Source organism: Parus major, chromosome 8 (assembly GCF_001522545.3).
Source record: "Parus major isolate Abel chromosome 8, Parus_major1.1, whole genome shotgun sequence".
Lineage (NCBI taxonomy): Eukaryota > Metazoa > Chordata > Aves > Passeriformes > Paridae > Parus > Parus major.
Window position 1 is genome coordinate 22,758,651 of NC_031777.1, and position 12,197 is coordinate 22,770,847.

Sequence of the window (12,197 nt, forward strand, 5' to 3'; positions counted from 1 at the left end):
AGCATTCCTGGAGCTGCTGAGCCAAAATCAGAGGAATAAAGCAGAGTAGGGCTCCTGGGCAAAGGTGAGCACTTCACGGGAGGGAAGAATGGAAGGAGTCAGCCAACTCAGCCTAACAAAAGAAAAGCTCTAGGAGATCTGCAGTAAACCTAAAATGTTTCAGGGATAAAAATTTCCAGGAAGTTAAAAGGTATCTTGGTTAAAAACCATTGTTGGTACAAGGATAAAAGGAAATAAACCAGCCACAGATAAATTTGGGCTGGAAATTAGAAAAAGCTAATTACATTTCATATAATGTTTCTGGTTTATTCTTCCAGATGGAAAGAGGAGCCCAGGTTAGTGCAGAGCAGCTGCTGTGGCAGGAATGCTACAGGCTGCAAGTCTGAGAGGGTGGCAGTGGATGCTCAGCAAAACCTCCTCTGTGCTTTTCTCTCTGGTCTCACTTTTAAAAAAGAAAAACCTTTCCTGGGAGTTTTTCCTAATGGCCAAAAAAAAAAATCCTTTCTGGAGGGAAAAGGTTTTCATTTTACACACATTGTCACTGGAGCCTTCTTAGCCAGCTCATTTCTCAGGTCTTTAACCAGCCAGGCTGCCTGGAATGGAGAGATTTCCTCTCATCTCAAATCACTTGGCTGCACATGGGAGAGAAGCCCTTTGACGAGGTGAATTTGCAAGGCTCTTAAATCCTCTTTATTCTCGCTGTGCTATCCCTCCTTGACTCATCTCCAAGAGACCATGTTGGGCTAAGCCCAGAACGAGCACAGAAAGGTGACAGCACCAATCCCAGACACACAGATACAGCTCCCAGCCCTCCCCTGCACCACAAATTAATTATCATTTCCACCCAGGACTGGGGAGGATCAGTGAAATAATCCACTCCAGTCCTCCATCAGCAGGGACACTGAATCAGGCCCCCAGTCCTCACCCACCCCAGCCCACAGCCCTGCTCCTCCCGTGTCCCTGAGAACCCACAATTCACATCTGGCCTGTTCAGGCACCCAGCTGGGGGTTAAACACACACATGCAGGCAGAAAAGGCTGAATTTGGTTATTCCTGTGTTAGTCAAAGCAATCACAGTGGGAGTCTGCAGTGGGAGGAGGATTTAGGCAACCAGGACTTCAAGGAAAAGTGGCATTTGAGAGGCAGTGTGAATTCTTAGGGACACCTTTTCCTTAAAACTGCTTGCAGTGTCTGGGAAAACAAGCAGCAGAGTGAGGAGCACGAGTCAAAGTGAACACAGACAGGATTGGGGCACACACAGTCTGGGATAAAGGAAAAGGTGGTTGATAGAAGGAAAAAACAGGCAGGCCAAATGCTTTCTGAGTGCAATTATTTTAATATGTCTGTCTTTTCCAAATTCCACATTGCACACACGGAAATAGCAATTTAAAAAAACAAAAAGACTCACACCAGAAATGCTGACTTGGAGTACCAGGAACTCTTTATCTCCCACTACACAAGGAGGCACGAGATTCACAACAACATCAGGCACAGCTGGTCATGGGGGTGAACAGACAGACAGACAGACATGGAAATTACAAAAGACAGAAAAAGGCAAGAGCAGGAGGGCAGTGGAAGTTCTCATGGTCACCTTGCTGGGCAGGCAGCTGGGGTCACAGCTTGGTGGCACACCCACCACACCAGGGGATCAGCATCTCACTGGTCCTACCTCTCTGCCTGCCCTGATGCCATCTCTGTTGTCATCTCTTGGTCAGGCATTGTATTATCCATCTCTGGTAGCATTTCACAGGGCAGCTGTGATAAGGAGTGATTCCAGGATGCTCTCCAGACTTGGTTTTCAAGACTTCAGTGAACAAAGAAAGGAATTGTATGGTTATCACTTGATTTTACTAATTTTTTGGCTCCAAGTGCTCAAAGAAAAGTCTTGCAGTAACCATATTCACATGGGAAATGCCTCTAAAAGACTTCCAAGCTGTTATTTGCTAGTGAGGCCAGCAAGCTGGGAATCAAATCTACATCATCAAGCTGTTCTGTTTAATTGCTACTGCACTCATGGGCAGGCAAGACTCGTGGGAGCCTTTTTCTCAGCACAGCAGTTCCTGCATTCCAAAGGGCAGGCAGTGCTGGGGGCAGAGCTCCCCGAGAAAATGAGCTCCAAGGGAAATAACAGAGGGATCAGGATGTACAGACCCATCCACCTCGGAGCAATCTCTCAGCTGTGCCAACACCAGCCCTGCTCCCTGGCAATGCTCATCCCTAAAGCAGCTTTCTGTGGAGCTGGGAGCAGCTGTTTGTCCTCTCACACCACAAGTCAATGACTGCCCAGGACCTGCAGGCTGCACCAAAGATTTGAACCCCCATCTACCCAGCCCTCCACAAACACCCTTCTCCCAAAGCTGCCTCTTCTCCTCCTAACCAGTATAGACCAGCTCTGCTAAAATCAAGATGCAATTCCTCGGTGGAGAAGGAGGTGTTGAAGACAGTGAACTGCACAAGGAGCCAAGAACTCACTCTTTGGTTAACCTCTTGTCAAGGAATTATTTCAATTCAACCTCACCCTACCTGAGCTCATCAGGGACCATCAGCTGCCCAGTGTCCCCCCAGAGCAGCCAGGACATCTCCTGTACAGCACCATGGCTTTTGTCTCCAGCTCCCACACGTGGCTCACAGCACAGCATCCATGTGGCTCTCACAGCCTGGCCACACAGAGGTACCTGGTGGCCCAGGGGAGCCTTGGCCATGCCACAACCCCCCTCTCTCCTCCAGCACTTCCCCTTCAACCCTCCCACCTCTCTCTACACAGATTTCTGATGGATAAAACCTCAGGGCTGTGTTGTCCTCAGTCAAGCAAGCAGCTGATGCTGGGCTAGGTGGGAAGTGTTGCCTCCCTCTGGCAACAAGAGATGTAAAGTAGTGTAAGAAAGAGGTGGCTGGGGGGAACATGACACGGAAAACAGCTCAGAAAACCCAAGTGGAGGTGAGGGCATGGACTGCTTGCTGACCCTTCTAACCTGGGAAATTTGGGCCATCAAAGGGAGGTAGTAGGATGCAGGATGAAAATGAGCCAAAGTGTGCAACACCCTGCTGCAGGATCACAAATGATGAGAACTGACAGACAGTCAAGGAGCAAATGGATTGTTTCATGGAGAAGAAATCCATCCAGGGATACTACATACAGGCACCACTTCCAGCTCAGGAAGCCCCTAAGCAATAGCACATTGGAAGCTGGGAAAGCACTTTGGGCAAGCAGCATCCTGTCTTTATGTTCCTCTCCAGACCTTGCTCTCAGCCTTGTCAGAAATTGGATTCTGGGCTAGCTGGGCCATTGTAGTGATGTGGTATGGTCCAGATGATTTCCTTGTCAAAGTCCCAAAAACCTCATTTTCAAATACAGAGTGACCATAAACAGAGGACTTGAGCAGCCATTCCTACTCAAAATCCACTCTCTTGCTGCTGCCTCCCCACACACATGTCCTGCCTAGCAGTGCTGTCCTTCCCCACACTGGTCCCAGGTCCCACATGTGAACAGGAGTCAGAGCAAAGCCCATCAACACAGCACTGTGTTCCCAGCCAGAGTCACCCAGAGAAGAACACAAATCCTTTGCAGTCCTTTACTGCTTTTTCAATAGCAAAGACACGGCTTTGTCCCTACTGCCAAAAAGTCTGGCACTAAAAATGCTGAAATCTTCTTGTGACTGAGTGGCAGCAAGCTGTAATTTACTGCATTCCTGCTTCTTTTATGTCCAAGAATTGCTTCACTTGTGAGAAGAAAGAGCTGTCATTTGTCAGTCCCATGTAGCCTCTCCTTCCAAATAACACATTTCCACATTATAGCAGACAAATTAATTCATTCCCCTCTTCCTATCTGCTCCCCAAAAATGGCAGCATGTTTCTAGGAACTGAGATCATCTTTTCACAGCAGCATCATTACCAGTTTTCTTTTTAAAACTGTATAATGGGCATGTCTCAGCAAAAATCTGGATTTTTTTTTTTTTCTGCTGTAGCATCCATCTCCCTTAGAGGGGTTCAGAGAGACCTGGCTGTCTGCTGGCTTTTCACAAGCACCTTCCCCACACCTCTGACTGATGGTACATCTCCAGCCCACCCACTGCAGGGTTTGGCTGGCTGCTGACAAAAGCTTTGCCCGGGTTTAGGATGTGGCCATGTCCCTGGGCAGGTTGAGCTGTATGGCCTCTCCTCCTGGGGTGTATTTGGCCACTGGCCCGTTGCCTTCCATGGTGAAGAGTTTGCACGCCTTGGCGTTCTCGTGAACCGGTGTGGACTTTTTGGAGGAGATGGGGGAATTTGTGGGGCTCAGCTGGACAGCAGTGGTGTCCTGCACCGTGTGCTCGCTGGTTTCGATTTCAAAGGCTGTGTTGCCAGGTTTGATGAGCCCAATGTTAGAACCTGGCTTGGATTTCCTGGCCCCGTGGGCTGGGGGCCTCCGGCTGCAGATGCAGCAGGCACCGAAGAATGTGAAGGCCACCACCAGCAAGATGGGTCCGATGATGATGGGAGGGTTGTTCACAGGGAGGAAGGTCCCAAAGGCAAATGCTCCCACTAAGGTGATGTTGATCCCTGCAAGCATGATGCAGAGTCCACAGGCGCAGCAGAGAGCAGGGGAGGGGAGGCCCTGGGGTCGGGTCTTTTTCTGGGTGGGTTTTTGGGACAAAGAGGCGCTGCTCTTTTCACTGAACATGCTGGGAAGAGTCTTGGAGGTCACCTCAGTGCTCACAGGGTGAATGCTGTGTCGAGAAGGCCGTATCCAGTCTTCTGTTGCCTTGAAATCCTGGAGAGGAATGAAGAAGCAGCTGTTAGAGCAATGAACCAAAGCACCTTTCCCCCACCATTCCTGGTGACCAGCATCTTCTTCAGCACCAGGGGTTTGCTGATTGCCAAGCACAAATCCAAGGCTGCTTTCAAGGCTGAAACTCTCCCTGACTGTGGTGGTCACATGTGGTCACCCTCAGGGTGGAGCCCTGTGCTCCGTGTCCTTTGCTATCCATGTGGATGATGCCCAAGTGAATCCCAGCGTGCAATGGCCAGAGCCCGTGCCTGAGCTGGTGTCACAGTGTTTGTCACCACCCACACACCACCTGCCCAAAGTAACAGGGTCCACTGCTGCCCTGAACATCCCTTGCTGCAATCTGAGGATGATGTATTTTTGAATAGGCAGTGGCCCACACTTGTGACAGACGGGGGGACGCTTTGCTCCACCATGTCTCAGTTTTCCAATAATTGAAAAGAGCCATCCAGGTTGCCTTTCCAGCCAGTGGAGAATAGAAGGTCCCAGAAGATGACCCAGAACATCCCCAAAAGGTGTCTACACTGGGAGCTGACTACAGAGGTAGCCCTGGAGATCACTCAAGCACAAAACACTTGGATGCTCAGTGATACAAATGCCATCCACAGACACTGAATGACACCCTGTCAGTCACACAAATCTACAATAAAATGGAGCAAATGTGGCTGTTTTGTCAGCTAGACCATGCTTTGTCACCGTCTTCGGTGTGATCACAGGAGACCCCACAGAAGGGGATTGGGAATCTTGGCAACCGTGAAGACAAACTTCTGCAAGGTTGGAGCATGAGCAGTATCAGCTCCAGGATGGAGGCTCATGGAAACTGAGACACTGAAGTTGAAAAACAGCCTGTGTGGGGATCTGTCTAGGACCCAAGGCAGAAACACTCAGACTGACAGTAGCAGCTTCTCCACGGAGGAGATTATTGGATGTGATGAGAGCCGGGTTTGTGTTTGCCATACTTGCTGGGAAGTCAAATTGCCAGAAGCCAATTTGTCAGCAGTTTGCTGGTGATGTCTTTGATTTTACAGGCAGGAGAGCATTTCTCTTCCCAGCCTGATTGCAAACAATAGCAGTCTGCTCTTCCTTCCCTCCCCTGCCTAGCTCTGTAGCTTCTTCCCTCCTCTCCTGTAAAATCCCTTTCAAAAGTGTTGTCAGCAAAAAACTGACACCACTCAGTTTCTATGGCAAGAGCCAAGAATCTCTGTTGTGCTATCAACACTCTGTAGCCACTAAATTAAAAAAAAAACAAAACCAAATAAACCTGAGCAACAAATACTAAGCCATCACCCATCATACTGAAACACACCAGTGGGATCAGCTGGGCATTTTCACCATGTTTCCTAGGTTATAAAATTTTCTGGCACCTCCAGCTAAGGCAAAGCTCTCTGCTGCTCTGTTGGGTGTCATATCTCATTTCCTTGGCTTAGGCTGACCTGAATGTGTGCAGCAGTCAACTTTCAGCAGAGTTTCTGATCAGTGAGACATCAGCTGGAGCCAGCAGGAACAGGTGCATCAGAGGATTAAGTCCTTCCTCATCTGGGGATGCCTGACTGGGGAGGGGTCTCTCAGAGGCAAAGATTTGTCAGGATACTGAGAGCCTGTGAGAGAGAAAGGGTATTTCCTCCATTAGCCAGGCTGACACATATGCATGTTTCCCTGGCAGTGTCCTTTTGTTCTGCCTGGGAACCCTGGCATGCTGATGGGAGCTGGAGCCCTGATTCTGCCTCCTTCACCAGCCCTGGACCAGCAGCAAGATTAAAGGTTAAAGACACACATGCACCAGTATCTGCAGACCAGCTCCTGCAGATACCAGTCCAAACCTTTAGCACACAGAGGCTGCAGACACCCCAGTGTGGCTCTTTGCCTTGGTTTGCCCCACATTCTCCCACTGCAAAGTGCCCACCAGGGAACTGTGTGGCTTCTCGTGGTTAAAAAACATCACAGATTCACTCCATCAGCTTTTTTCCTCCTGGCATCCCAGCACTCATCTGCTTCCAGCCTGAAGGAATTCTTCCTCCTGGCAGAGTCAGGCAGCTGGGCTCCAGCAGGACACTAAACATTCCAGCTGCTTCTGCTCTTGGGCAAGGCATCACCAGAGGTCTGGCTGCCACTGAGGTTTTCAAGAGGAACTGCAACCTGTTGCCCATCCCATCTGTCAGTGGGCACCTGTAGGCTCTCCAAGGAGACCCTGCTGGTATCTGGCTGCTTTCAAGGCTGCAGTGATATCACCCAACATGGTCCCTCACAGCTTATTTTCTCTGTCTGGCAATTTTTGTTCATCATTACAGACCCCTGAGCACAGGGGCTTAAGCTTGTCACACCTTCTCTCTACAGCTGTACCAGAAGTGTTCTGGCCAGGCTATGTCCAAGGCAAAACTTTCCAATCCTCTTGGCTTGGAGCACCTACAGGGGGTAATGGCCCTTTCCCTGCAAAAAGCAATGGGCTCACTGGAGATTCCTGCCCGGAACCTCTCCCATCAGCCTGGGGGCAGAAAGTCTTGGAAGTCAAGATTGCAGGGCTAGAATGTGATCTGCACACACACCACAGCACCACAGGGTAGCTCACAGCACACAGGAATGTTTGGACTGGGAACACTTAGAAACTAGATCAGTGCTTGCTTTTGTCTTGATCTCCATAAGAAACATCAGGGATTATACACAGATCCCTGTTAGACAGGGATGAGATGACACGGGGATGAGAAAGCCAGCAGAGCAGTGGAGGATAAAGCAAGAAACAAACCAAAGCCACAGAATGCCTTACTCTATCCTCTACCTAACAAGGCCCCATGACAACATAAAGTCCATGTTTATTCTGATATGTACAACAGAAGCATCTTTGCTCTTCTGTCATCTCCTAAAGCACAGGCTGATGCTTCTCCATCCCCTTCTTAGCCACAAGGGTGGGCTGACGTGGGTCAGCTAACACTGCTGACCTGCCTGAGGATATCTGGCAGCTTTTACTCTTCACTACAGTGAAATCAATGGCTAAAAGATTTATCAACTTTTCAACCAAATGATTCTGTTCAAAATGACCAACTTCTCTTCCATCAGGAGTGGAAAAAGTTCTCTTTGGGCTCTTTGTTTGAAACAGGTTCTTTTCTTATCAGTTAGAGTGTAGGTTTCTCCTCCAAACAATATTTCAGCTTGAAATGCACTATTGCAAGCACTGCTATGCAAAAATAAAAGCTGCACACTCAAGCTGGCATGATGGAAATCCAGTGACAATAATGATTCCTTCCAGGGGAATAGCCAGCCCCCCTTGTAATCTCAGGGGGACAAAGACAGACTTTCATCCATATCTCTGAGAGTTCCTAGAGCTCAAAGGGCATACTGACATATTCAGCCAGTGTTTTAGGAGCATTGTTTAAAGCCACAGCAGCAGCACCAGCAGCATGTACAGCTAAGCACGCTTCCCTCTTAGTTGTAGTGGAGAGAAATTGAGCTGTCATCCCTCCACACCGTCTCAGTGAAGCAGCACAATGAAAATATTTGACAGACCACAGATGAGTCTCCTTTTCAGAGGTGTGATGGTACAGAAAAATAATGACAGTGATCAGCAAACTGAAATTGCAGTCAGACAGCTACAATCACCCCACACACAGGCAGGCTCACAAACACACAGGCACGTAACATCTAGCTACCACGAGAAGCACAAGACTTTTTTTTTCCCCTGAGCAAACTGCTGGGAAACTCTCTGGCAGGGCCAGAGAAAACCTCGGTGTCTGGAAGGGGAGGATGCTTACCTGGGCTGGAGCGTGGAGCCAGGGAAGGCGATGGAGAGAGTGACTGACCCAGGTCTCACCTTCACCCTTCAGTCGGGGATGACAAAGCCACGGCTAGAACGGGGGCTGGAAGCCCAGCAGTGCTCTGCGGGGAGAAGGATCTCACATCCCTCCTCCCCTCTTGCCACCGAGCTCAGGAAACTTTGCTGGGGTGTCAGGCGGGCGGTCCTCGGCAGAGCTCAGCGGGCTCCGTGCGAGCTCAGCCGCTTTCCCCCCTCTTTCTTCCCTCCCCTCGGAGGACGATGTTGCTCTCCTCAGGCAGGTGGGTGCTCAGCCGCAGCATCCCTGCCCCGCCGCATCCTCTCCTGCCTCCCGCTCTGCCCCCGAGCCCGCGGCACCGGGAGGCTCAGCCCACCGCCCACCGCTGTCCGGCACCGCTCACACGCTGCTTTCCCTTCTTCCTTTTCTACTTCAAGGCTGCAGCTCCCGCCCCCTTCAGCTGACAGAGGTGCCCGGAGCAGAACAGCCCCTTTTTCCCCCAGGGAGAGGAAAATCCCGGGAGCGCATCCCGGCCGAGGGTGAGCGCCAGCCGCGCTCCGGCGGCCCCGGGGCGGGGAAGGGAGCGGGGCGGACACGGAGACACCGCCAAACGCCAGGAATGGGATGCAGCGATGCTCGCCGATGCTGCAGCCAAGCACGGATCTCTCAGAGGTTCGAAACGCCCGTAACGAATAAAAAATGCCACAAATCCAAGCTGTGTGCGGTGCTGTGGATGGCGGGGGGATGCCGGAGGGATGCGTGCGGGGGGGCTTTGCTGGGCGGCCGGCAGTGAGAGGTGCTGAGACAGGACCTCCGGAGGTGCAACGTCCAGAGTGCGGGGAGGTGCTAAAAAATAAATTAAAAAAACCCAAACAAACCGTCCCCAGATGTAAAACTAATGTTTCAAAGAAGCAATCAGATCTATGGCACACTTAGAGGTAGTTGGTCTAAAGCCACGCCTCATGCTAGACCCTGTTGCAAGCGCGGCCAAATCTTAACTCCCATATTAAGAGGCCAATCTTTGTTTGCAGAGCTGGTGAGCACAGGAAACATGGCAAACTGCGAGCTGTGCACTGGATGGAGTATAGATCATTCTCCCAGAGCTCAGGACATGCTGACACTCGGCTGTCCTCGTCTGCTCTCCATGGCCACACCGCTGTAACCAGCCTGGCTGCTGCCAGTGACAGCTGGGCACAGGCTCTTCTCCAATTTATTGCTGAAGAATCTTCTTCAAACTAGGCTGGAGCTCATTGAACATCAATCATGCTCCCCTCTCTTTCAGATTGTTGCTTTCATGAGAGAGAGAGGAGAAAGGTAACAGAGGCAGTGAAAAACAAAGGTCAAAAAGAGAGATCACTGAGGAGGAATGAACACTTCTCTCGGTTCTCCAGGCACCACTTCAGCCTGAGGATTCTTAAAACAGCAGCATCATCTACTGCACCATATTGCATTTCACCTTACAGGTCATCCTAGAAATTCAGGTAAAAACAAACTTCACAGAAAGGAGTTCAATCACTGCTGAGGAAGACAACTCTGTTTTCTCCTTAGCTTGAACAATGCCAAGAGCACACTGAACAGCTTAAGCAAGAGGGCAGGAGAATATCAGAAAAGCAGCACTGATCAGATGTGTTGACTGCCTGGGCTTATAGAAAGAAATAATTGGGAAATCTCAATTTCCAGGGATACAGCATCTCTTTTAGGGATTCCCTGGACCAGTAACATGAAGTCCAAAATGGCTCAGTGTATTCAACCCTACTAGAAAAGTGATGATAGAGTGTACAATGAAAGATTTTGTGGAGAAAATCCCCCCCTGGCACCTCTGAGAGAGACAGTTCCACGTGTGGCAGAACTGGTATTCAGTGTTTGCTGACTGTTGCTGGGGAGAAAACCAGAGTGGCTGAACTCATTCCTGGTGTAACACCCCAGAGTCCTGCAGGAACAGTCCAATAAGCCATGTTTATGTTGGAACAGTGTCTGTCAGAGGGGAAGAGACCATCAGGGTCATTGATTCAAGCCCACTGCTCTCACACTGTGTAATAGCATTCATAAAGCTCAGGCTCCAAGGGGGCCAATTAATACTGAATGACCTGTCAGTTGTTCCCTAATTGCACAAAGCAGCCATGAAGAAGGCTGCTCCTGCTTCCTTTTGGCTGTGGCATGACTCTCCATCACACTTTTCTTCTTAATGGTCCATAAACCCCCAAAAAAGGCTTTACTGAAACGTTACATATTTTGGGCTCCACTGAAGCAGTAATTCTGTGCTTGGCATATGTGGCCCTGACAACTGGCAGACTGCATCCATGTGATTAAAACAACTGCTAATTCAAGAACTAAAATTAAAGGCTAGATTTCCCACCGGTATAAATCAGAGCAGATTCATTTCCTTCCAGAGCTTTGATAGCTCATGAGCATTCATGATTTGCCAAGGGGTTTCTGCCAGACTGATGGTTTCTAGCTTCAAACTTGCCAGGAACTGGGAAGCCCTGCCTTCTTTAGAGGAAAGATCCCAACCCTGTGCGGACTAGAAATAATATTCCTCTGGGAGAAACTGTTCCCAGCTTTTGCTGGATTCAGGAATTAGCTGAAGTCAGAAATTCCTGAATGTGAGGGAACCTTGCCTTCTTGTCCTTTCCCACTGTCAGTTCCTGACCCTGGTTTCAGCCCTAAGAGATCTGTCTCAGGCACCCACCTGAGTGGTGCCACCACGTCCTGCCCTGAAGCAGGTCAGCAAGGTGAGTGCCACAGCACGAAGCCTTTAGACATTACACTGCTTATGAGGGGTTTTTCTCCACGTGGGAGTGACTGAAAAAAGGTGGGAAGGGTGAGAGTGTTCCACAGAGGTTTCAAAGGATGTTGGTTGGGCCTTGATGCCTGAGGGAAAGCACGCAAGCAGCATCCATGAGAACAGCAGCAGGCCAGCAGCCCAATCCCTCTTCACAAGAGGATGCACAGCCCATGCTGCTGCCTGCTGAGCCATGCCCATCACAGACACACAGCATCAGGGAGTTTGTGTCCCTTAACAAGATCATTAGACAAAGGTCACTGCTGCAACCTCCCCCTGCAGATTTCCATGAGGTCTCCAGATCTGGCACCTCTCTGTGAGTTTACAGTTTAATTGCCTCTTAAGGGGAGGAAATGCCAGGCTGAACCTGCTGCTGCTCCAAGCCAGCTCTAAATGCCACCATGCCTGTGTGAAAGTTTGCACTACATCAGGATCCTCACTGGCTCGTGGTGCTGTGCTCTGTGCTGCCTCTGGGAATTCACAAGAGACAAAGGCCAATTTCTGCAATGTTTGTGTGTCTATAGCCTCAAAAAGGAGGCAAAAAAATAGTATTTGTCATTCCTAGAGGCAGCTGTGAAATTACTATGGAGAAGATCTAAACCCATGAAGGACACACCTCCTGGTACATTGTGTAATTAAAATCACAGAACTCTACTGTGGACAACACCAGGATTAATGTGCTCAGACCCAGAACACAGACACAGCTGGACCTGCAGCTGCAGCTCCAGGCACACGATGTTATCACTGGGAATGACCTGGGGAGAAGAGCCTGCTCTAGGTTTGCCACTGTCCTCCTAATCTGTGATACTGACAGCTACTGAGGCAGAATAATAGGTACCACCAGCCTGACACTCAGCATCACTAAAGCTTTGTCTCTACCCTATGATCT

The 12,197-nt window shown here is 49.8% G+C and overlaps 1 protein-coding gene across 2 annotated transcripts; it reads right to left on the reverse strand.

Moving 5' to 3' along the window:
• Positions 1 to 1,322: 1,322 nt before the first annotated feature.
• Positions 1,323 to 8,837, reverse strand: TMEM275 (transmembrane protein 275). 2 transcript variants are annotated; one of them, XM_033516508.1, is made up of 3 exons: positions 8,509 to 8,837; positions 6,199 to 6,363; positions 1,323 to 4,750 (listed from the first exon to the last, which is right to left on the reverse strand). In XM_033516508.1, exon 3 carries the CDS (start codon positions 4,658 to 4,660, stop codon positions 4,112 to 4,114), a length of 549 nt encoding a protein of 182 aa, XP_033372399.1. In that variant the 5' UTR covers positions 4,661 to 4,750; positions 6,199 to 6,363; positions 8,509 to 8,837; the 3' UTR covers positions 1,323 to 4,111. The 2 variants fall into 2 exon arrangements, with proteins under 2 accessions (XP_033372399.1, XP_033372398.1); XM_033516507.1 differs by lacking the exon at positions 6,199 to 6,363.
• Positions 8,838 to 12,197: the final 3,360 nt, after the last annotated feature.